This window comes from Crotalus tigris, unplaced genomic scaffold, assembly GCF_016545835.1.
Source record: "Crotalus tigris isolate CLP2741 ecotype Arizona unplaced genomic scaffold, ASM1654583v1 scf7180000019363.1367679, whole genome shotgun sequence".
In the NCBI taxonomy this organism is placed as follows: Eukaryota; Metazoa; Chordata; class Lepidosauria; order Squamata; family Viperidae; genus Crotalus; species Crotalus tigris.
Window position 1 is genome coordinate 111,983 of NW_024097499.1, and position 21,513 is coordinate 133,495.

At 39.4% G+C, this 21,513-nt stretch overlaps 1 protein-coding gene across 3 annotated transcripts in view; it reads left to right on the forward strand.

Annotated features, from left to right (window-relative positions):
- The window catches only part of GAD1 (glutamate decarboxylase 1), a 55,573-nt gene that overhangs the window by 20,058 nt on the left and 14,002 nt on the right, over positions 1–21,513 (forward strand). For 2 of the 3 annotated variants that reach the window (XM_039361818.1, XM_039361819.1), the window contains exons 5-7: positions 4,955–5,197; positions 11,931–12,021; positions 19,718–19,830. In XM_039361818.1, coding sequence (XP_039217752.1) covers positions 4,955–5,197; positions 11,931–12,021; positions 19,718–19,830 — 447 coding nt within the window. Of the gene's footprint in view, positions 1–1,099; positions 1,134–1,833; positions 2,099–4,954; positions 5,198–11,930; positions 12,022–19,717; positions 19,831–21,513 lie in introns of those variants that run through there. The other variant, XM_039361820.1, reaches the window with a different exon arrangement.

Genomic DNA, 21,513 nt, shown 5'->3' on the forward strand with positions numbered 1-21,513 from the left:
GTTGTCTATCGTTTCCCATTTTGCCTGGAGCTGAGGGGAACTGGAGTCCAAAACAGCTGAAAAATCATCAGGATGTTTAGTCCCTGAGTTAGCCAGTCTGTGGTATTTTGATTATCCTTTCCTATTCAGATCAATTGGTGAGGGTCTTTTTAATTCAGTTGGGGTTTTTTTTGCAGAGCATCTTCATTAGAAGCCTATTTCATTAAATCTGGTGTCACTTTCAATCTTTAGGAGACTAACCAGCAACGATGGAGACTAATCCCTGAAGACTGTTCCCCACTTTCTTTTAATTAGGGAACCACAATCTTGCATTCTTTCTGTCCCCCAACCCCAGAGCTGTTTAAACATTGCCCTTAGCAGTTATTTTGTTAAAGTGGCTCTTTTTTTCCTTTAAGCCAGTGGTTCTCAACCTGTGGGTCGGGATCCCATTTGGGGTCGAACGACCATTTCACGGGGGTCGCCAAACAACGCAGTCTGCCATTTCCCCCCCCCCCTCTTTTCCTTAGCTGTGCTACTCCCTTTTATTCTATTGGCTTTTGAAAGCCAATAGAATAGACTCTCTTGAATAGAGTCTAATTCTATTGGCTTTCAAAAGCCAATAGGAATTGTCCAGGCTGTCTCTCCCCTGCTGAGCCCGCCAAAAGTCCCATTTTGCAAACGGTGCTGCACCAGTTGAGTAGTCCTCGACTTACGACCGGGTTGGGGGTCGCGGCATTAAAAAGGTTGAGAACCACTGCTTTAAGCAATCAGTTCGCTGAAGTTACACCAGATGGGCATAGGTGTCCATGAAGAAGGGAGGAGGGCAAGGGATGAAATAGGTATTGCCATCTCCTCCTTTTAGGAGTGCAATGTTGTAGCACACCTTGGAAAGGCTGGAGCTTGCCTGTGATGTCACAAAGCACATCCCATCATTTGGGCACCATTGTGGCTAGCTGTGGATGCCTACACAAATGGGTTCATCTTGAGACATTTCACCAACCATTTGTCCATGGTGAAGTCGGATGATTCCCAAGGCAGGAGGATCAGTTCAGCACCTACAGAGCATCTCCCTCTTTGGTCCCTGCACCGGACCCCCCCCCCCCCAGGACTATTCAGCTTTGGGCAACAGGAGAGCCATTCTTTGAAACCAGGCTGTACATGTCATTGCCATTGCCAAGCTTGCCTATTCCCAGCTCTGTGTATATGGGTGGTAGCCTGTATAATGAAGTAGAAGAAGGGGGGAGAGAGAGAGAGGAAGAGGGAGAGGGAGAGAGAGGGGGGAGAGGGAGAGAGGGAGGGAGAGGGAGAGAGAGAGGGAGGGAGGGAAAGAGAGGGAGCGAGAGAAAGAGAGGGAGGGAAGGAGAGAAAGAGGGAGAGAGGGAGAGAAAGAGAGGGAGCGAGAGAAAGGGAGAGAGAGAGTGAGAGAGGGAAAGGGAGGAATAGAGAGAGGGGGGACAAGGAGAGGGAGAGAGGGCGGCAGAGAGAGAGATCTGCTATTTCATGGTACAATCCTCTCCTATTGCACCTGCCAGGTGTGGATCTGTATGATAAAGCAAGCCCTGCACACATGTTGGCTGTTGTGAGGGTCGAGCTGCTTTTGAACTCAAATTTACTACGTTCCATGAATGGAATAAACCCATGTTCAAAAGTACCTCAAACAAAAATTGACATGTTGCATTCTGAGGGGGGGGGAGATGACTCCCACAATGCCTCTCTCAGATCTGTCAGCTATCATTCAGGTTGTCATCTCTTGGGCTCATCTATATCCTCAAGCAGAGGATCAGCTCAAAGGCCTGGATGGTAAAGAATCTCTTCTCTTCCTTTGCCTCCTGTCTTTTTCAACCTTGGCAACAGATCTGCAGGCTTGGAGAACTGGCAACTGAGGAGGAACAGGTTCAGACAGATACTGTAGTTAAAATCCTAGCTGTACATCAGGACCAATAATGGCACTCCTGGGATTGGCAGATGGTTTCCCCATCAGCTGCTGATGTGGGGACAGGAAAGGGGAAGGCAGCCTTCCCTGCAAGGGATATGAGGACATCAGCTTCCAGCTTCTTCAGCCTAGAATAGAGGCAAATGGAACTGGCCGCAGGGATAGCATGTCCACTACAGATGCAAGGTAGAGAACCTGTTCACTGAGTCCTGGGGAAGAGCTGTAAATCAAATCTCTTTGGCTTTAGCCAGTTAGGTTATACGATTGCTTATATGATAGTTTGGTAGATGCCTTCTCACTCTGTTGTGTGATAACCTCCATTATCCTCAGTTAATGAGGCACTGCCTGAAAATAATGTGAATTCCCCTAAATGGGGAAGACCGTGCCACGTCTTTTTCCTTAGAGGCAGCCAAGCTGAAATCTTTGGAGCATGCTTCCGATGCAAAAGGGAAAGGGAAAGGATTATCTGCTTCTCACTTGGCCCTTGCTAGCTGATATAATATACCTAACAGGGATCAAATGTTGATATATAACACACAGTGAAAACATAAACCCATACAAACAGTCAGACCAGCCTCAACCGAAGTCCTGCTGAGGATTTCACCTAACCTGGTGACAAAATGTTCAGAAGCTAAATAGCAAGCTCGGAGAACAATCCCCCCCCCCGAAACATCTACCACCCGAACTACAAATGTTTTCTATCATTTCTAGAGATGAGGTTTCTCACCCAAGACTTAGCTTCTTTGTGAGGCCAAGTGAGATGTAGATTATCCCCAGATTTTGGATGCCCATATATAGTAGAATGGTTCCAAGATTCCAGGAGTAAATTGGAAGGACATGCTGCTATTAGTTCAGTCTTCTCTTTTCCAAGCTGAGATTTGAACCTTGATGATGGTAGGAGATTATGGAAATTGGCAGCTCAACACCACTCGAGGGCACTGGACTGAGGAAATTGCTTTAATTCACCTGGGGATGGATCCTGATGAAGGGCTGCAAATGACTTGCACTAGGAAGAGCTCTGGGCTTGCATTGCTGAGCCTGCCTTAGCACAAGGCTTCTCCTGGTGGAGTCAACTAGATGGACTGCAGCCATCGTATAGATTCCGCAGGGAACAAATTATATCATTGACTGCATGCATTAAATAGAAGGAGAAGAAATGCAAGTGATTTGTTTTGGAAAATGAGTTAGTTGTGAATGGAACATGGTATATGGTCAAAAGTATATGCTTAGCAAAGAAACTGACCAAAGAGAGAAGCAACTTGGTATTAAGGAGAAACTTCCTGACAGTGAGGACAATCAACCAGTTGAACAGCTTGCCTTCAGAAATTGTGGGCATTCCATCACTGGAGGTTTTTAAAAGACTAGACAGTCACTTGTCTGAGATGTTATAGGTTCTCCTGCTTGAATGGGGGGGGGGGGCTGAACTAGAAGACCTCCAAGATCCCTTCCAGCATCTACTCTAGTCTAGTCTAGTCTAGTCTAGTCTAGTCTAGTCTAGTCTAGTCTAATTTACCCAAGCCAGGAAAAATCTGATCTGGTACCTTTAAAAGCAAACAGATCCATTGCAATCTAAGCTTCACAGGCCATTTTGCATCAAATGTTCCTAAATTCCTAACCATAAGAACCATCTGATGGTAGAACCAATTGCCTAGCAACAGATCACAGGGCTGTTGTGCTCGAGCAGAAGCCAGATAACATCTGTCCAGGAAAGGTTAATTTGGATGCCTGCAGAGGGCAGGGACACCAGTGATAGAAATTGTTCTTCCAATTTCTAGGCTGTCTTTGGCTGAATATAGTGAGGAAAATAGTGAACTATGGAATCTTATTTCAAGGGGAATAGTCTACTTGGTATTTTCCTACCGTAGAAAATTTTGTTGCTGTCACCTCTTGCCAAATTAGTAATTTTGCCAAAAGCAACACTTCAGCAAGCAACATTTGATTTCAGGGAAGAAGGATAATTTGAACCTTGCCATTTGTTGATTTTTTTTCCATTTGCTTGTCTTCTTGGCTAGCTATGGTGTTCTCAGGAGTCTTCTCCAGTGCCAGAGTCCCAAAGTATCCATGCTCTTTCTGTCTTACTTCTTTTGAGTCCAACTTTCCCTTCCAAACAGAGAGAACAGGCTTTTAAATAGAGGTGCGCAGTGAGGGGCTCATCAGATGTTCCTAAATTCCAGTATCCAGCATTTCATGTCAGGATAGCCAATGATAAAGACTGTAATCCAACAACATCTACAGGGCCACACATTTCCCCTGGTGTGACCTAAGCAGCGTGAAGTTTAACTAATCCATATTTAATGTTCAGAATAGGAATGCTGGGTAATGAAAATTACAGTAATTTTGCTGGATTAATTTATGGGTATGAAGGAGAGCCACTACTGAGCATTGATTAAATGATGGACTGAAGCTATTCAGCTTCAAATTCTTATGTGGTCAAAAAAATTCACTGGATGATTATAGACCATGCTGACAGTTTCAGCCTAATTTGTTTTCCAAGCAGAGTCTGGCAGTAACTGGATGGGTTATTTAGAAGTATTCCAGGTGTTATCTTTTGTTATTTTGGGGGAAAGCAGAACAAAAAAACTTACTTAACAAATGAATCGATACCTAAGACCAGGAATGGAATTCAATAAGACTCAGAGATAGTTTAGTCTACCAAACTCTTATTATCTTAGGGTGTACCAAAAGTAGTTAAAATATTTTTAGATTTTTTTAAAAGTAACAAATACCATACATGCATATAATTAACAACAAGCCTCATAATGTTTGTCATGGGTTTTGAGTGGTTCATCTCTTTGCCTAAGGTGATGGTCATGGGAAACCAAGACCATTAAATATTATATTGGGGCTTACGGGAAAAGAAAGGATTAAATTCTAGGGAAGCGTATGTCATCTATATGCATCATCTGTGGGACTTAGCATCTTCTTGAGTTAGAATTTTACTTTGAGGGGTATTTTATCATTGGAGTATAAAGTATAAATGAGGAGCTGAGAAACTCTTTTCCATCTGTAACTGGATTAGTTCTTTATTGTTCCTTTGTTCAGATTTACTGCCAGCCAAGAATGGTGAGGAGCAAACAGTTCAGTTCCTTCTGGAAGTGGTGGATATTCTCCTGACCTATGTGAAGAAAACCTTTGATAGGTCCACCAAGGTGCTGGATTTCCATCACCCTCATCAGCTACTGGAAGGCATGGAAGGCTTCAACCTCGAACTCTCCGACAATCCAGAATCACTTGAACAGATTCTAGTGGACTGCAGAGACACACTGAAATATGGAGTGAGGACAGGTGAGAGAGCGTGTTGGGTTATTCATGAAGTAAGTAAGTAAGCATTTCTCAATCTTGAGAACTTGAAGATGTGTGGACTTCAACTCCCAGAATTCCTCAGCCAGTATGAATTTTGGGAATTGGGGTCCACACACCTTCTAGCTACCAAGGTTGAGAAACTCAGGATTAAATTGTTGAGAGGTTTTGTTATCTGCCTGTTTGTGAATGCACCTGATGCACAAACTTTATTACAGCCTAAGCAAGTTTCAGTCTGGTCAATATCTAGAAGAGAGACTACCTCAGAAACTAATACACACTAATTTATTTCCCGATGGAAAAAGAGGTGTAAGTATAATCTTGTGCTGAAGATGGTATGAGAGCATACAGCATAACATCCAAACAAAGGTTCTGAATCTGCCCATCTGCAGCCACACAACTCAATGGGAAAAGAGATTTTCTAGTGCCAACAAATTGGCATATTCTGCTACCATATTATTTTTATTACATTAGATTCAGAATAGTCTATTAAATCTCCCCCAAATAATTTTTTTTTGTTCTCATAAGTCTGTCAAGTTTGACCACTCAGCCTGATAGTACAGAAGGGAGAAGAGTGATAGGGAATGTGTTTCCTCTGATTTTGGCTGAAGGAATCTTTCCCAATTTCTAAAAATAACAGCAACAAAAGGTTACTTTGAATAGATTACTTTATGTATAATTCTCTATCTGAATTCTTTAGTAGCAAAGGCCAATACCAGTTGGTGTTTTTATGGAAAAAAAATGTATAGGTAGATAGGATAGCATCTCAGTATTATTGTTTTGGCCCTACAATTAATCTTTCAATAAACTTTCCAGCTGCACAGACATAGTTCACACATCAACCAATGCAACCCACACTTTATTTAAACAGAGTTTATGGAATTAACCATAATTAGTTAAGTTTACCCTACAGACTAAACCAGATCCAAAGAAATCACAATATGGCTTAAATTTAGCATAATGGTGGGGAAATCGTTGCTAAATAAAATAAAGCTTTCTCATCTTTGATAGTGACCTAACTGGTTATTTATATTTCAGACTGTTAAGTACAGTGTAACATTTTCACTGTTATTTTATGAAGATGAATTGTTCTTGTTTGTCCACCAGTGACCAGATTTTGATAGTAGGCATCTCATTTCTGTTTGAGAATTGGGTGGGATCAATAGAGTGAAGGTGAAAAGGATGTTGGACAAAGAATAGAAGATAACTATATGTCTCTACGCTCATATTTGACTTTACAAAACCTCATGGAAATTGGCCATTAGAAAGACTCTGACTGGAAATATTGTAAAGACATAACTTTTATAGGTTTAAAAATATAGTACAACCAATCAATTTGGCCTATTGTAAGATAAAAAGTGTTTATAAGAACCTGGTTGAAAATAAGAAATAACCGGTGTAAATAAGACTCTATTTAATTGTAAATCATATGGATTTAGAGGTTAGATTTGGACCTCTTATTTAAGACCTATATGAAAAAGTATCAAAGTGTGTATAGTCAAGGCCATGGTTTTCCCAGTTGCAATGTATGGATGTGAAAGTTGGACCATAAGAAAGGCTGAGCGCCAAATAATTGAGGCCTTTGAACTATGGTACTGGAGAAGACTCCTGCGAGTCCCTTGGACTGCAAGGCGTTCAAACTGGACAGTGCTAGAGGAGATCAACCCCGACTGCTCTTTAGAAGGCCAGATCCTGAAGTTGAAACTCAAATACTTTGGCCACCTAATGAGAAGGAAGGACTCACTGGAGAAGGGCCTAATGCTGGGAAAGATTGAGGGCAATAGAAGAAAGGGACGACAGAGAATGAGGTGGCTGGATGGAGACACTAAAGCAGTAGGCGTGAGCTTAAATGGACTTCAGAAGATGGTAGAGGACAAGAAGACCTGGATGAACGTTGTCCATGGGGTCGCGATGGGTCAGACACGACTTCGCAATTAACAACAACAATGAAAATGTATCAGCAGGAAATTTATTTTAAATTCAATTTCCTTCTTCTCATTGAAAGAATTGACTTATTTCTCCAGGCAGTCACCCTGCAGTGCATGTATTCTGAGTACACACAAGTGCAAAGGCTCCTTGCTTGTTGCTATCATTAGAGAGACTGCTGGCAGATTCATTTGTCACTCATATTTTGCATTTTACAATACTGGCTATAGTCAGCTTATATAAAGGCACAACGGAAAAATCCTAATTGCTTTTACCTGATGAAATGCAAGCTGCTTGTGTCCCAAGGGAACAACATCATTAGGTAAATGAGGGCATAAATGAATTTGTACTTTTTTTGTCTTTATATTCCATAGACATTTCATACCAAAAATGAGGGGTGGGGAGGGAAGAAGGGGGATTAGGATTCTTCAGTCATTAATACTTCCAACTTTACCGATAACTTATCACTCCACAAGGAAATTTCTCGCTTCCGGTCATTTTTGAATGACTTCGGATTTCTTTAAGAAATTAGAGTATTTGAAGAACAATCTGTTTCAGAGGTGAAGTGATTGCTTGAAATACTTTCAATCCACATTTCAAGAGGAACAAAAATCAATTACTAATAAGCTCTGGAGAGGAACTTATTTTTATTTTTTTTACAAAGATTAGCAGTAAGAGAGCAGTCATCTCCTCCTTTTCCTATACGAAAGAATTGGGGTGGTGAGCTAGGGTTACTGAATATTATTTCAGTAAGGTATTAATCCAATGGGGTGCTAGAAATTCTTGATAGATCTTTTCCATCCAAATTCAATTATCAGTAAACCAAGTGGAGGAGAGGCAGCCAAATCTGCCCAACTGGCAGTGCCTATCCAAGCCGTCGTTAAGCTCGCCCTTTGGTGACATGACACACATTTGCTCCATTTAATAAATGCTCTCTTCCTCTGGATCAGTGTTTCTCAACCTTGACAATTTTAAGGCACGTGGACTTCAACTCCCAGAATTCCACAGCCAGCAATGCTGGCTGTGGAATTCTGGGAGTTGAAGTCCACGTGCCTTAAAATTGTCAGGGTTGAGAAACACTGCTCTGGATAGTTATGCAGGGAAAATCCTAATGAAGGATCTTCCCTATTCAGCGGTAATCTCTCAGGTTACCAAGTGCTGAAGGCAAACCACAGAGAAAGACTATGGCCATTATGTTCTCCTTCTAAGCTTCCAGAAGCATCTTTGGTCATTCATGAAAAGAAAGGGTGAAATGGATCTTTAGTCTGATCCAGGAAGAACAGGAGAGAAGAAAAAAAAAGAATCTGCCACATAGGTATGGGATGCTTCATTAAAAGAGTTGCCTTGGGACAAAGGGTTAGAAATACACGCTGCAGGTCTCCTAGCCCTGCAATTATAGAAATCTCTATAACTTGGCCTCTTTTCGGGGACTTTGTGCAAAAAAAAAAAAAATGATTGGGGGGGGTTAAAAAGAGCAAATCAAGGATGTACTTTTACATCCTTAGGAAAGCCATGATTTTTTTTTTTTTTTAAAAACCTGCTAATTGCCATGCAATAGCTTTCTTTATATGCATAGAGTTCTCTATGGCAATAGGACTTCTCTATTCCTTTATAAGCAGGGAGAATCCTTATTGCATAATGGGGAAATTCCTATCTGTGAGCAGAGCAGAGAAAAAGAGTTCTCATATTTGGTTGGTTTACTCTCTAATTTGCATCGGATTTGCATCCTGCTTTTCAATCTCAGAGAATGGTGAGTTGGCCATCCAAGGAGACCAGTGAAGTTCTGTGGTGGTTTGATGAAGTATGAAGACCAAGGGGGCTCTCCTAGAGACTAGGAAAAAGCAATGGAGGTTTTTCGCAATGTGTCTAATATTTTAAAGGGATCCTGATTTTGATTACACTTAAGATTGCTTCTTCATTAGCAAGATTCTTAACTTTGTACAGCTTCCTTCTGCCTGAAGAATGTAATAGCGTTAGGCCAGGTCCCATTCTGGATTCTAGTGAAGTGTCAATGCTAACCATGTAATTACTACCACTGGGATTGCAGAAGGAATGGGACATTCCAACCAGGGTAGATTGAATTCTCAAGAATGCAGGTTTTTGGCTTTGGAGTGTGGCCTATAAATAGATCTTCTGACGAGATGTTCCTGTGTAAATCCACATCTGGAAGGTGGCAAGACTGTAATGTACTATTTTACTTCAGAAGCTTGCCTTTAAAAACCCTGTTCATATGAGGTCTGGTGGAGAAAGCAAACGTCATTCTTGTGCCTGTTGAAAAATGCAGCAGAGTTCTTGCCTACGGTTTTGAATCATTGTCAGAAAAAATCAGTGTCTGCAAGGCACAACAAACACAAATGTAACCTTTGGATTGGAGATCACTTTTCATCATTCTCCAAGTTTGGTCATATGTATTGCTGCAGCAAGACATGATAGTCAGAATTTGGCATGATAAATGTGAACATGAGATGTCCTAAGAGAGGAGTGTTTATTAAGCATGTCCTGATTCTATACAACTAGCTACTCACCAAACATTTAGCTACTGCACTAAGTACAGTAGCTATAAAGGGTATACAGTGTAAAATGCTACTTAAAACTAAATCAGTATATGTCACTCCTAGCATTGTTCCTGCCTTGGAATGTAGGAACTAGCAGATATACAGATAAAAAATGGCAAAATATGCTTGCTCCAAGATTATGGGACTTAGTCCAACACCTCTGAAAAATATCAGCTTAAGTAAGGCTGATCCTAAATATGCTCTTTGCCCACAGATATCATCTTTGGAATCAGCCTTACTTAATCTGGTGTTTTTCAGAGGTGTTGGATTAACTCCACCCAGCACGGTATTTTGACTATTTTGAGTTGAGATCTAGCAGATTGGAAAAGATTGTTCAGTTTCCAAAACAACAGAAAGATATAGGCAAATGGCACTACTACTTTCATGAGAAAAGGATCTACTGTCTTTCTCCAGAGCTAGATCCTTCTGCAAGTTAAATCTGTTTTCTAACATTGAAGCTAAGGTATGTTTCTTTCTTTTAAAATAATGAGATATTATTTGATATCAATCCTTAAAACCCCAAAACACTTTAAAATAAATAACATGCTTATTTCACATTTACAGGGCAATCTATAATTTATTTTAGAATTAAGTCTCACTACACTCAAAAGTGCTTACTATTAGTAGATGTGCATAGGGATGAAGTCTTCAATGTGATAAACTGTTTTAATATAATTGTTCTGGTACAAATACCAAAACAGACTTTTCTTCATACATATGAGTTTGACTTCATTCTCCACATTATTTCAATGGAAGTTAGGTATGACTAAGTTTGAATGGATTATGTTTTGCTTTCAAAATAAGATGATGAAAGATTAAGGAAGGAAGGAAGGAAGGAAGGAAGGAAGGAAGGAAGGAAGGAAGGAAGGAAGGAAGGAAGGATTTCTTTTCTACCTGCTGCTAAGAGCAGTTCCTGGCATCTACAAATGACAAAGAGAATAAGATTAGTATTAGTAAGCAGGCTATCATGTGAAATGCAGGCTGGGGTTATGCCTTTAATGGGCAAATCACTATAAAAGCAGCCACTGAAACAATAATGTAAACTGTTCATATTGCATGACTAAATACGGTACATATTTGGGAATCAATCATTTAATATGTACATGGATAAATTCTGCATTAGAGTCACAAAATAGATAAAAATGTATTTTTAAGAACTATATTCATTAAATAGAGATATCTACTGCTAGTCCTGTAATGCTGCCGATGATAGCTAATACGGAAAAATCAGAATGAGTAGCAGGCAGCACACAATAGAATACTACACCAAAACAACCACTGTGGGATATTCCCATCTGGATATGAGCTGGTGGTGGTCTCTATTGCTGACAGAACTTCCCTAACTCTCCAGAGGTTGGTTTGATGGATCAGTTTGGTGTAGCCTGAAGAAACAAGGAAACACATTTTTAAAGGATTTTCTATATACACGTGGGATTGGCTTTCATCTAAAAACTTGCTGTACACATACATAATCAGCCAGCTCAAATGGAAAGGCTCGAAGTTCAAAAAAATGTTATTTCTGATGCTAAATACATTCTCCAACAGTTGTGACAGAATTATTTCCCTTTCAAAGCTATGCCTACTTTCTAATTTATTGTCTAGATTAGGCATCCCCAACTTGTGTATTCTCCAATTCCTATATATGCTGCAAACATATATAGGATCACAATTGGGATCAGAAGTGCCATTACTAAACAAGGCGATTAAGTGAATTGCATCCAGTTTTGCGACTCTTGCCATGATTAAGTGAACCACTGCAGTTGTTAAGTGAATCACACATTATGAAGTGAATCCAGCTTCCTTCGTTGACTTTGCTTGTTAAAGCCAGCTGGGAAGGTTACAAATGACAATAACATTGTCCCGGGGTTAGTGCAACTGGAGTAAATACATGCCAGTTGCCAAGTGCCTGAAGTTTCATCACACGTGACTGTGGGGATACAATGGTTGTCAAGTGCAAGGATTAATTGTAAGTCATTTTTTCAGTGCCATTATAATTTTGAACGGTTGCTAAATGAATGGTTATACTAAAAAGATACAAGAATTACTGTATTTTTTTCTATTCATAAAGTTAAGAAGGAATGTCCTCTGAACTCATAATTCCTCGACAATGTTGCTGATAAATGTATAGAATTAGTTGTCCCTTCCCTCCCTTCCCTTCTCTATTTTCTCTATAATGGATATAAATATGGATGAACTGATAGTGATGATATTTAAGCAACTGTGATTTTTTTTTCTAGGTCACCCTCGTTTTTTCAACCAGCTTTCTACAGGGCTTGATATCATTGGCTTGGCTGGAGAATGGCTGACATCTACAGCTAATACAAACATGTAAGCACAGCCTTGCTTTTCTTTGTTACCCAGAATTCAGATTCAAATCCAAGGGGATCGTGGGTAAAGTTGAGTTGTGTTCCAGCACTTCAGGAAAGCCCTAGTGAAGGATAATTGCTGAGCTCCAATGCTATTAAATACCAGCAGTTAAATCTTTTTAAACAAGCAGTAAACCTTCAGACTTACGTCTATGTGAATTTTACAAAAGTTTGAACAAGAAGACAGGGAAATCTATTTCCTTAGCTCTCTTCACTTGCTTTCACTGTGTCCGAGCTCCTCTCTTATAGGCAGAAAGATAATGATGTATGCTTAGATGAATGAATTACATCTAATTATGGTACAACTGTAGCTAAGAAATATTGGGAAACACTAAGGCAGCTCTGGGGTTATGTTGTCCTATGGCATTTATGGGGGGAAATTTATGGGTTTGTATGTGAGAGGAAACAGCCAAAGAATGAAATGGAATGCAATGGTGGCAAATATTTGTAGCTCGGGTGTAGGATGAAGGTGAAGGTTCGTTCTCTGAGCTTGTGGGTTGGTTTCCGAACGTTTCGTTACCAGACTGGGTAACATCTTCAGCAGAGTTTAGGGAATGTCAATGTCAGTGTTCTAACTGACGTCCCCTAAATTCCGCTGAAGATATTACCCAGCCTGGTAATGAAATATTGGGAAACCAACTCACAAGCTCGGAGAACGAAACTTCATCCTCAATAGAATAGAAACAGAAATAGAAATACTGTAGAAATAGAATAGAATAGAATAGAATAGAATAGAATAGAATAGAATAGAATAGAATAGAATAGAATAGCTTTATTGTCCAAGTATGGTTGGACACACAAGGAATTTGTCTCCAGTGCATAAGCTCTCAGTGTACAAAGCAACCAACAGAGCAGAGGTTGACAATTTTTTTTTCTACAAAGGGCCAGATTCTGCCTCTTCTCATTCTCATAAGGCACAGCCTAATGGGAGATGGGGACTCTGTAGTGATTGTAAGACCTTTAGAAAAAATGATAGGGCTGCATTTATCCCAGTCAAAAATGAATTTAGAATCTTTTAATATATCTTGTGTCCCTGTATGCCTATACAAGCTATGATGGCTGTATTCGTAAGTGGTTGAAAATGCAACAAGACAGAAAAGTTGTGTGTTATAAGATGGAAAGGAAATTGAAAAGGAAATGTCTATTTGTCCACTAAAGAGGTTCTATTGAGCCGTAATGCCTATGTTAGCTTGATGAATTGCCATATATGTCCTTCTGTTGAATTCTGCAAGATTTTTGACCTGACAGAAGCTTCCTCTTCTACTTTAGTGTACAATAGTCTGTATATTATTTCTTCTGCCTGATTTTTCCGTTCAGTGCTACTATCAAAAGCAGCAAAGGGACCTATTTTTAGTTAAACTGATTTATGTTCCACAGTATCCTAGAAAAATTGGTAGAAGTACCCAGTCCAGATAACGTTATTAAAATTTATATTCCATGGAATTCAGTGAGATGATGGAGTATTTTTATCATTACCCTCTAGTGAAATGTATGTCTAATTATTTATTAGATTTATTGCCTGTGTTTCATTCAGGAGCTCAAGGTGGTATACATAACATTCCTAATTTTTTTCCACAAGAACAACTGAAACATGTGTGGTATGGCACTGTGAGACAAAGTAAAAGGACCAAAGGAAGTGCTTTCAGCAAGCTTCAATGGTTGAGGATAGACTAGAATTTGAGTGCCCTTACCTCAGTCCAACAATTTAGTCCTTCATTAAAGATTTATGTCTTAAGGCTTCTCCACATGACCAAGTTAAAGGGTTACTTTCCCATCACTGACCTACCAGAAAACCGAATTAACATGACATTTCTTGTTTCCCTTGCCAATTTCTACTCTGCCAAAACCATGCTGTCAGCAAATGGTACCGTCCTTCTTTACTGCAAACAGACACATGGAAGAAAGGATTTTTTTTCCTTCTCCTTCTACTAAATTTCACCAGGAGGGAAGAAAACATCACCAATTGCTCTCCTTATGGAGGGGTGCAGCTTGCAAACTTCTCATAAATATCTAAACCGGTGACTTTTATTGCCTACCAAAAATTGCTCCAGGATGTGTAAAGCTGACAGACATTTGCAGTGCAGAATTATGGACATTCCTGCCGCATCACCCAACCCACTTTTTGTCACTGCTCCTGTGGTATTGTTCTAAATAGGATGAGAGCTCCTTTGGAAGATTGCTAGAGCTCTGTGTAATCATAGTGCATCTAAACAGCTGACCGTAGTATAGTGGGGTATGGCACAGAATAAGAAAGAAATTCCTGAGGCACTACGCCGTCTCTAACAAGCTGCCATGTCCATGCTTATATGTGGCCTTATAACACAATTGCTAACAAGCATATCTTGCATTGCAGTGCCTATTTTATTACTTGTAAATTCCTACCCCCACCCCAGGCTCCCCCAGGTATAAATTCCTTTATTTAACATTTACCTACCTGAAGTTGTGTATTACCTATTGTAGCACTTCAGCAGACATATGTTTGTGCACTTTAGCAAAATGTAAATGTACATAATATTGCCATAATATTGCCAAAGTATCTTTCTGGATGCAATAGCTTGCCATTTTGTGCTTTTCTGTTAATTCTTCATTCATTCCTTGAATGTATTGTATGCAAATCTTCATGACCTTTTGCACAGAGAAAAAGCTTGCTGATTAGAGAAGGGAGTTTCCGGAAGCAGCCCATTATTAAATAAGTTAAACGTTCTACCATAGCCTTTTAGAAACACGATACACTTAGCATATATAATAGAACGGACATGTTTGTTCTTTGAAACGATGTTGGTTCCCTTGATAAATTTAATTTGCTTTTTGCTGGAAGCTTCATTTCTTTGTGAAAAGGCTATTCAGTACTTGGTTTTCTTTGGAGAGTCTTTTTCCCTTTGTGGTCCTGCTTTTTATTCTTATTCTCTGTTGCCTGCAGTGACAGCAGCAGCAGAACAAACATTAGCAGACTGTTTTGTGGCTACTGTTTTCTTCCCAGATAAACATTACATAATTCCAGCATATGGCTGGAAAAGAAAATCAGGGCAGGCTCAAGACAAAGGTGGAACAAGGCCCCCTACCATCCCTGCCATGGCAGGCAAGCTCAGAGGCCCCATGATTGTTTGTCTGGAGTATGTCACTCTTTCCTCTGACAGCTTGGGGGCTGCCATCACTGCTTGCAGCATCTGCCCCCTAAGGCCAGCCCCATCCATTTCACTGTTATCCAAGGAATAAAAATAAAAATGGCAGCTGTTACTGGCAACTACATTCTACCCATCTCTTTCCCTCCCCTGGAACATCTCCAAACAATGCAATGGTTGGGATGAGCTTGGGAAATGAACAAGAGCAACTGTCAAGTGCATTTCCTTGTCAATGTTAGTGAAAAGAAATTCTGTGCCCCCCCACTACCCCAAGAAAAAGGAGGAGGGTTTTTATATTGATCTGGTGGTGCAGTATTTAGAAGGCAGTACTGCAAGCTACTTCTGCTGACTGCCGGCTGCCGGCAGTTCAGCAGTTCGATCCTGACAGGGTCAAAGTTGACTCAGCCTTCCATCCTTCTGAGGTTGGTAAAATGAAGACCTGGATTGTTGGGAGCAATATGCTGATTCGGTAAACTGCTTAGATAGAGCTACGAAGCACTGTGAAGCGGTATATAAGTCTAAGTACTATTGCTATTGCTAACTCTCTTTGGTGGTTGTTATTTCCTCCCTTCCACTTCTGCAGAATGGAAGCTGAACCAACTCAGTCACCGAACCTGACCTTTTGTTTTTATACTAGCAAACCTGGGCTTATTTTCGGGATAGGTCTTACTTTTGAGGAAACACAGTATCTGTCCTAGCATTGTGTTACTAATGGTAGATGCCCAACACAGAATAAATCCCACCCTTCTTCTGGAGGTTGCAGTATCAGGAGGGCCACCTTGCTGGATTTTCAGGATTTGTTCCGCCTGCTTCACTCTACCTTTTCATGTTATGTTGCTTACTTACAACTGCTGACTTTTTAAATCATCAGATGTGCCACAGCAGGGTGTTTCCTTTATTGCTTTATTGTTGCAATCGTTGCTTGCTTTGGAGTAAGCGGAAAGAAGGCAATTAACTGATTCATTATTGAACATTAATGTAAATCCAATGTGTTAATACCATAGGAATGCACAATGTTTTGTATTTCATAGAAACCGTATCAAATCATTTGCCCAGAAAGTTCTGATTGGCCTGTCGATGTACATTCAGAATGAGTTGTATCCGTAGGTTCATGAGCATCCTCTTTGGAAGTGTTCTTGTTTATATTCTGGCTGCAAGTAAGTGTTGAACTGCATGGCTTAAATGGTCTCTTCCAATGTTATGAGCCTTGAAATTTGGCAACTCCCCCCAATGTAGCATACCGTTTTAATTGTTGAGGCATAATTATCTACTGTCCTGCTGTAACAGCTGACAGGCTTAGTTGCGATCTTTGTTACCCAATAGAGTGGAAGAATTATATTACAGCAATTAGCTTCTCTTTGGTTTATTTCCAGTAATACGGTAGTTTAAGTGAGACGTAATAGCCTTCTGCTGCAACCTTAATGAAAGAAAACTTTACACTCGATATCCAAAGTAATTCTTCTTTAGCCTTTTCTTGTTCCTCAAAGAGAACAAAATGGCTTATATGGGAATGTTGGTACATTGGGGGGGGGGGGATAGACAATATATTAAACTATAAGCTATGGGTATGTTTTGTACTAAATGGACAAAACAGTGAATTGCCATTTTGTTACCTGTAATTGGTAATTAGAATATCGCCCTTTTTAATTACTGCTGAGAGATATTGATAGTGTGATGTTTATAATTAGCTCTCTTTGGAGAGTCTAAGTCAAATACATCTCTGTAAACTATGACTTTTTTTTAAAGCGCAAGGTTAGTATTTCTAATTTTCTTTCTCAGTAGCCTTTTGATGATGTTAGGATGCTATTTTCCTAACTCTCTATGTTAGATAATAATTTTGTTTGGGAAACAGAAAGCCAGCAGTTTGCCAAGTAAAAATATTTATTGTCTATTATTTCCTGGGACTGAGTAGCAATACAGCTATAATATTAATACTCGATGATTTACTCTTATGGCATACAGATATTTGCTTTTTAAAATGCTCCTGTCTTAGGCTCATGCTTGTTTGAGTCTAAACAAACTGAAGAAAATCTTGTCTGAGCTAAGACACTTTGGCAATTCCTTGTATATTCGTTCTTGACAGCAGATACTATGTCCTGCTCTTGGACAATTCTCCTCCTTCTGTGCCCTCCTATCTGTCTGGAATAATATACATGAAGTTTAATTGAATGCACATTTACATATTAAAGTATCAAAATACATATCCATATCTTGCAGCTGCCAAAAAAGCCAATGCAATTCTAGGCTGCATTAACAGAGGAGTAGAATCAAGATCATGTGAAGTGTTAATACCACTTTATAATGCCTTGGTAAGACTACACTTGGAATACTGCATCTAGTTTTGGTCACCCCAATATAAAAAAGATGTTGAGACTCTGGAAAGAGTACAGAAAAGAGCAACAAAGATGATAGGAGGCTGGAGGTTAAGACATATGAAGAACGGTTGCAGGAATTGGGTATGTCCAGTCTAGTGAAAAGAAAGACCAGGGGAGACATGATAGCAGTGTTCTAATATTTGAGGGGCTGCCACAAAGAAAAGGGGGTCAATTTATTTTCCAAAGCACCAGAAGGCAGGACAAAAAGCAATGGATGGAAATTAATCAAAGAGAGAAACAACTTAGAACTAAGGAGAAATTCCTGACAGTTAGAACAATTAACCAATGGAACAATTTGCCTCCAGAAGTTGTGGGTGCTCCAACACTGGAGGCTTTTAAGAAGGGACTGGACAGCCATTTGTCTGGAATAGTATAGGGTCTTCTGCTTCGCCAGGGAGTTGAACTAGAAGACTTCCAAGGTCCCTTTCAACTATGTTCTGTTATTCCATAGGGACTACAAGCTGCTTTTGAAACTTTTTTTCTTACTGACCTGTTTCTAATGACTCTTGTGTGCTACTTTACTATGATTGCTGCAATAGTACAAAGGTTGTAACTCTTGCTTTCAAATAGAAGGCAGCTAGCTTGAATTCCAATAGTAACTTCTTAAAATTAAAAATTTCATTTCCTTGAATTTTTCTATTTTTCCCCCTGCTTAAGACAATAACCAAAATATTTTACCATTTTGCCAGTTATCTGAGGGTTTACCCAGTGGTGGGATTCAAATATGTGAGCAACCGGTTCTCTGTATGGATGCCGCTTCTGGACGTCTATTCTGGTCCTGGGGAACAAAAACTTAGCTACCGGTTCTGCTGAAGTGGTGCGAACTGGCTGAATCCCACCACTGGCTTTACCCCTCCTCCCAGTTTTCAAATGGCTTGATTATTTGGAAATAAAATGTTTTAAAAGCCTAAGAGAAAGCAGGAAGTCCAAAGAAAGAAAAACAGTAATTAAAATAAATTCTTCCAGGTTTCAAATAAGCAACTTTCTATTTGCAAGGAAAGATTTCTAGCGAGAGTGCTATTGTAGCACTCATGGACAGGGTATGTCTAAAAGAAAATATAGTCTATAGTAAGTAAAGACTCAGTTGAAGGGGTGTTTTATCCTCTGTAAACTAGCCAATGAGCTGCTGAGGTTAGCTTGCAACAAACTGAAGTACTCTGTACTTCAGAAAGAAGCATTTAAGATAATGTAATATGGAAATATGTATTTTGAGAGCCGTGGTGGCACAGTGGTTAGAATGCAGTATTGCAGGCTAATTCTGCTGACTGCCAGGAGTTCGATTCTGACGTGGCTCAAGGTTGACTCAGCCTTCCTTTCTTCCGAGGTTGGTAAATTGAGGACCCAGATTGTTGGGGGCAATGTAAACTGCTCAGTAAACTGCTTAGAGAGGGCTGTAAAGCTCTATGAAGTGGCATATAAGTGCTATTACTATTTTGGAACTGGAACAGAAAAACATGCTCTGATATTGCTTTGAGGGTGAATGGGCCATTTAGAAACAATTGCCTGCCCATTGTGGAGTCATGGCATCCAGTCAATGCAGATATAATCTTCACATATCTGAATCAGTATAGTAAGGAAAGATCTGTTACTGCTATTGGATATTTATTTTCTTCCCAAGTAATGGTTCCATAACCTTCTTTTTTCCTCTCTCTCACTGGAATAGACTGTAATAAGATTCTACATGTTCTACATGTAAACCAGAAATAAGGCCCATTGAAGGCTTATTCCAAGATTATTATGAGCCGAGATGGCGCAGCAGTTAGAGTGCGGTACTGCAGGCCACTTTAGCTGACTGTGTTCAGCAGGTCAGCGGTTCAAATCTCACCGGCTCAAGGTTGACTCAGCCTTCCATCCTTCCGGGGTAGGTAAAATGAGGACCCAGATTGTTGGGGCCAATGTAAATATATATATACATTGCTTACTGGTGTACACCGCTTAGAGAGTGCTTGCACTTAAAGCGGTATATAAGTCTCATAAATAAATAAATAAATAAATAAATAAATAAATAAATAAATAAATAAGTGTAAGAATATAACTGGGGTCTCATATGAGACTAACCTCAAAAGTACCTACTGAAAGTTTATACAGTTTATATGTATTATTGTGAGACATATGTTAGATATTTGTTCATAATTGCATATTCATTTGTTTGTTTACACAGGTTTACATATGAAATTGCACCTGTTTTTGTACTCATGGAGCAATTAACACTTCGAAAAATGAGAGAGATTATTGGATGGTCTAATAAAGATGGAGATGGAATATTCTCACCAGGTAGGTTTCATTCCATTCATATATATATATATATATATGTTTTCTGAGGTTTTCGCGGGTGTTTGTATGTAGGTCTTTGGTTGTTCGGGTTTTCTCCCATGTAAAATTGGAAGTGTCTTGGCGATATTTCGATGAAGTCCCATTCGTCATCTTCAGGCTGGTGTTTTCAGCTTCGTGCTTCGAGGAGCAATATATGTGTGTGTGTGTGTGTGTGTATGTGTATATATATGTATATATATATAATTTTATAAATATAATTTTTATTGAAGAAATAAAGCCAAGACAAATATTAGGAAACAAACAAAGGAATTCAAAAGGATAGTGAATTAGTAAGAAAGAAAATAGAAAAAGGAAAGAAAAATAATAACAAAAGGGGTCTTTTTGACAGTGATTATAAATGCATGAATATTTTACCTTCTGTGTCTAAGATTACATCATAATTTTCTTCTTCCATAAGCTACCCTTTTTAATCTTCAAACCACACGTTTTGTTTTTTTTTAATTTCAGCAAAAAGTCCATAAGGGGTCCGGCAGGTTCCATTCTATTTTTGACAAATTGTCTCTAGCACCCAGGGAGTCCGTAATGCTGCAAAACCCAGTTAGCAGCTGAAATAAGCAGATAATCTGTGTGCTCTTAGAGCTAGTATATGTACTAAACATCAAGATCCCACTGGAAAAGTTACTATGTCAGACTATCTTCAAGGACTTTTCTTAGAGAATGCATTTTTTAAAAAAAAATTACCTGTAGTTGAAATTGTGGTTGCATTATAGTTAGGAGCAGTGCCAGCTAGAGGTTTAGGGGAGGCTTGGAGCAAGATGGCCTCAATGGGTCTGTTTTCCTGAGTGGACCCTCTCTTACTTCCTTTTGCAACCACCTCATGTCCTCATGGATCCAGTCCATACTTCCACTCAGAGGCTGATGGAGAAGTAAGTAAATACACAATCCTCCTTTTCATTGTTTTTCATAAAGGGCACATGAGTTCAGCAAAAACAAAAACAGGCCAGCAGTTTTTGGGACTCTTAGTTGAATCCTTTCAAATCCTTGGCAAGCATTCAGAAGTAACAGCCAACATTAGTGCAGGATGGCTTCTAGATCCATATAACACACCAGAGTGAGAAACTGAGAGTTCTATGGGAACCAAATTTATGTTTGAGATAATTACTGAATAGCTAAGGTGTTCACAGATTGAACTTACTGAGAATTGAGACTGTCGATGATGCTGATCTTAAGTAACATATAAAATAAATATTTTCTTTTTTACTTTTGATGTCTTCTACTCAAATAGCTGCCTTCACATAAATGTTCAAGCTGCTCCACCAAAGATCAAATCAGCCATTGCTTCCATAATCAAAGATATTCCCTATGATTAAGCCTTGTGATAATTGATTTTTTTGAATCAGTCAAGCTGAATATCACATTTACTGCAGCAGATTCAGAGACAGTCCTGCCATCTCAAAGAAAAGTATAATTAAGAAATCATTTTTGCAAATAAATATATAAATAAAATCAACTTGAATTTCTGAATTGTGGTCCGAAATTGGGGTTTTTTTGTACCGACAGTGCTCCCTCTAAATAATATTTCTCTAACAGACTGAATGTTATGTGTCAAGTAATCCATATCACAAACATTCCTGTGAGATTTTCATTTTTTATTATTTTGTTCTGTTGAATGCAGAGAGTTAC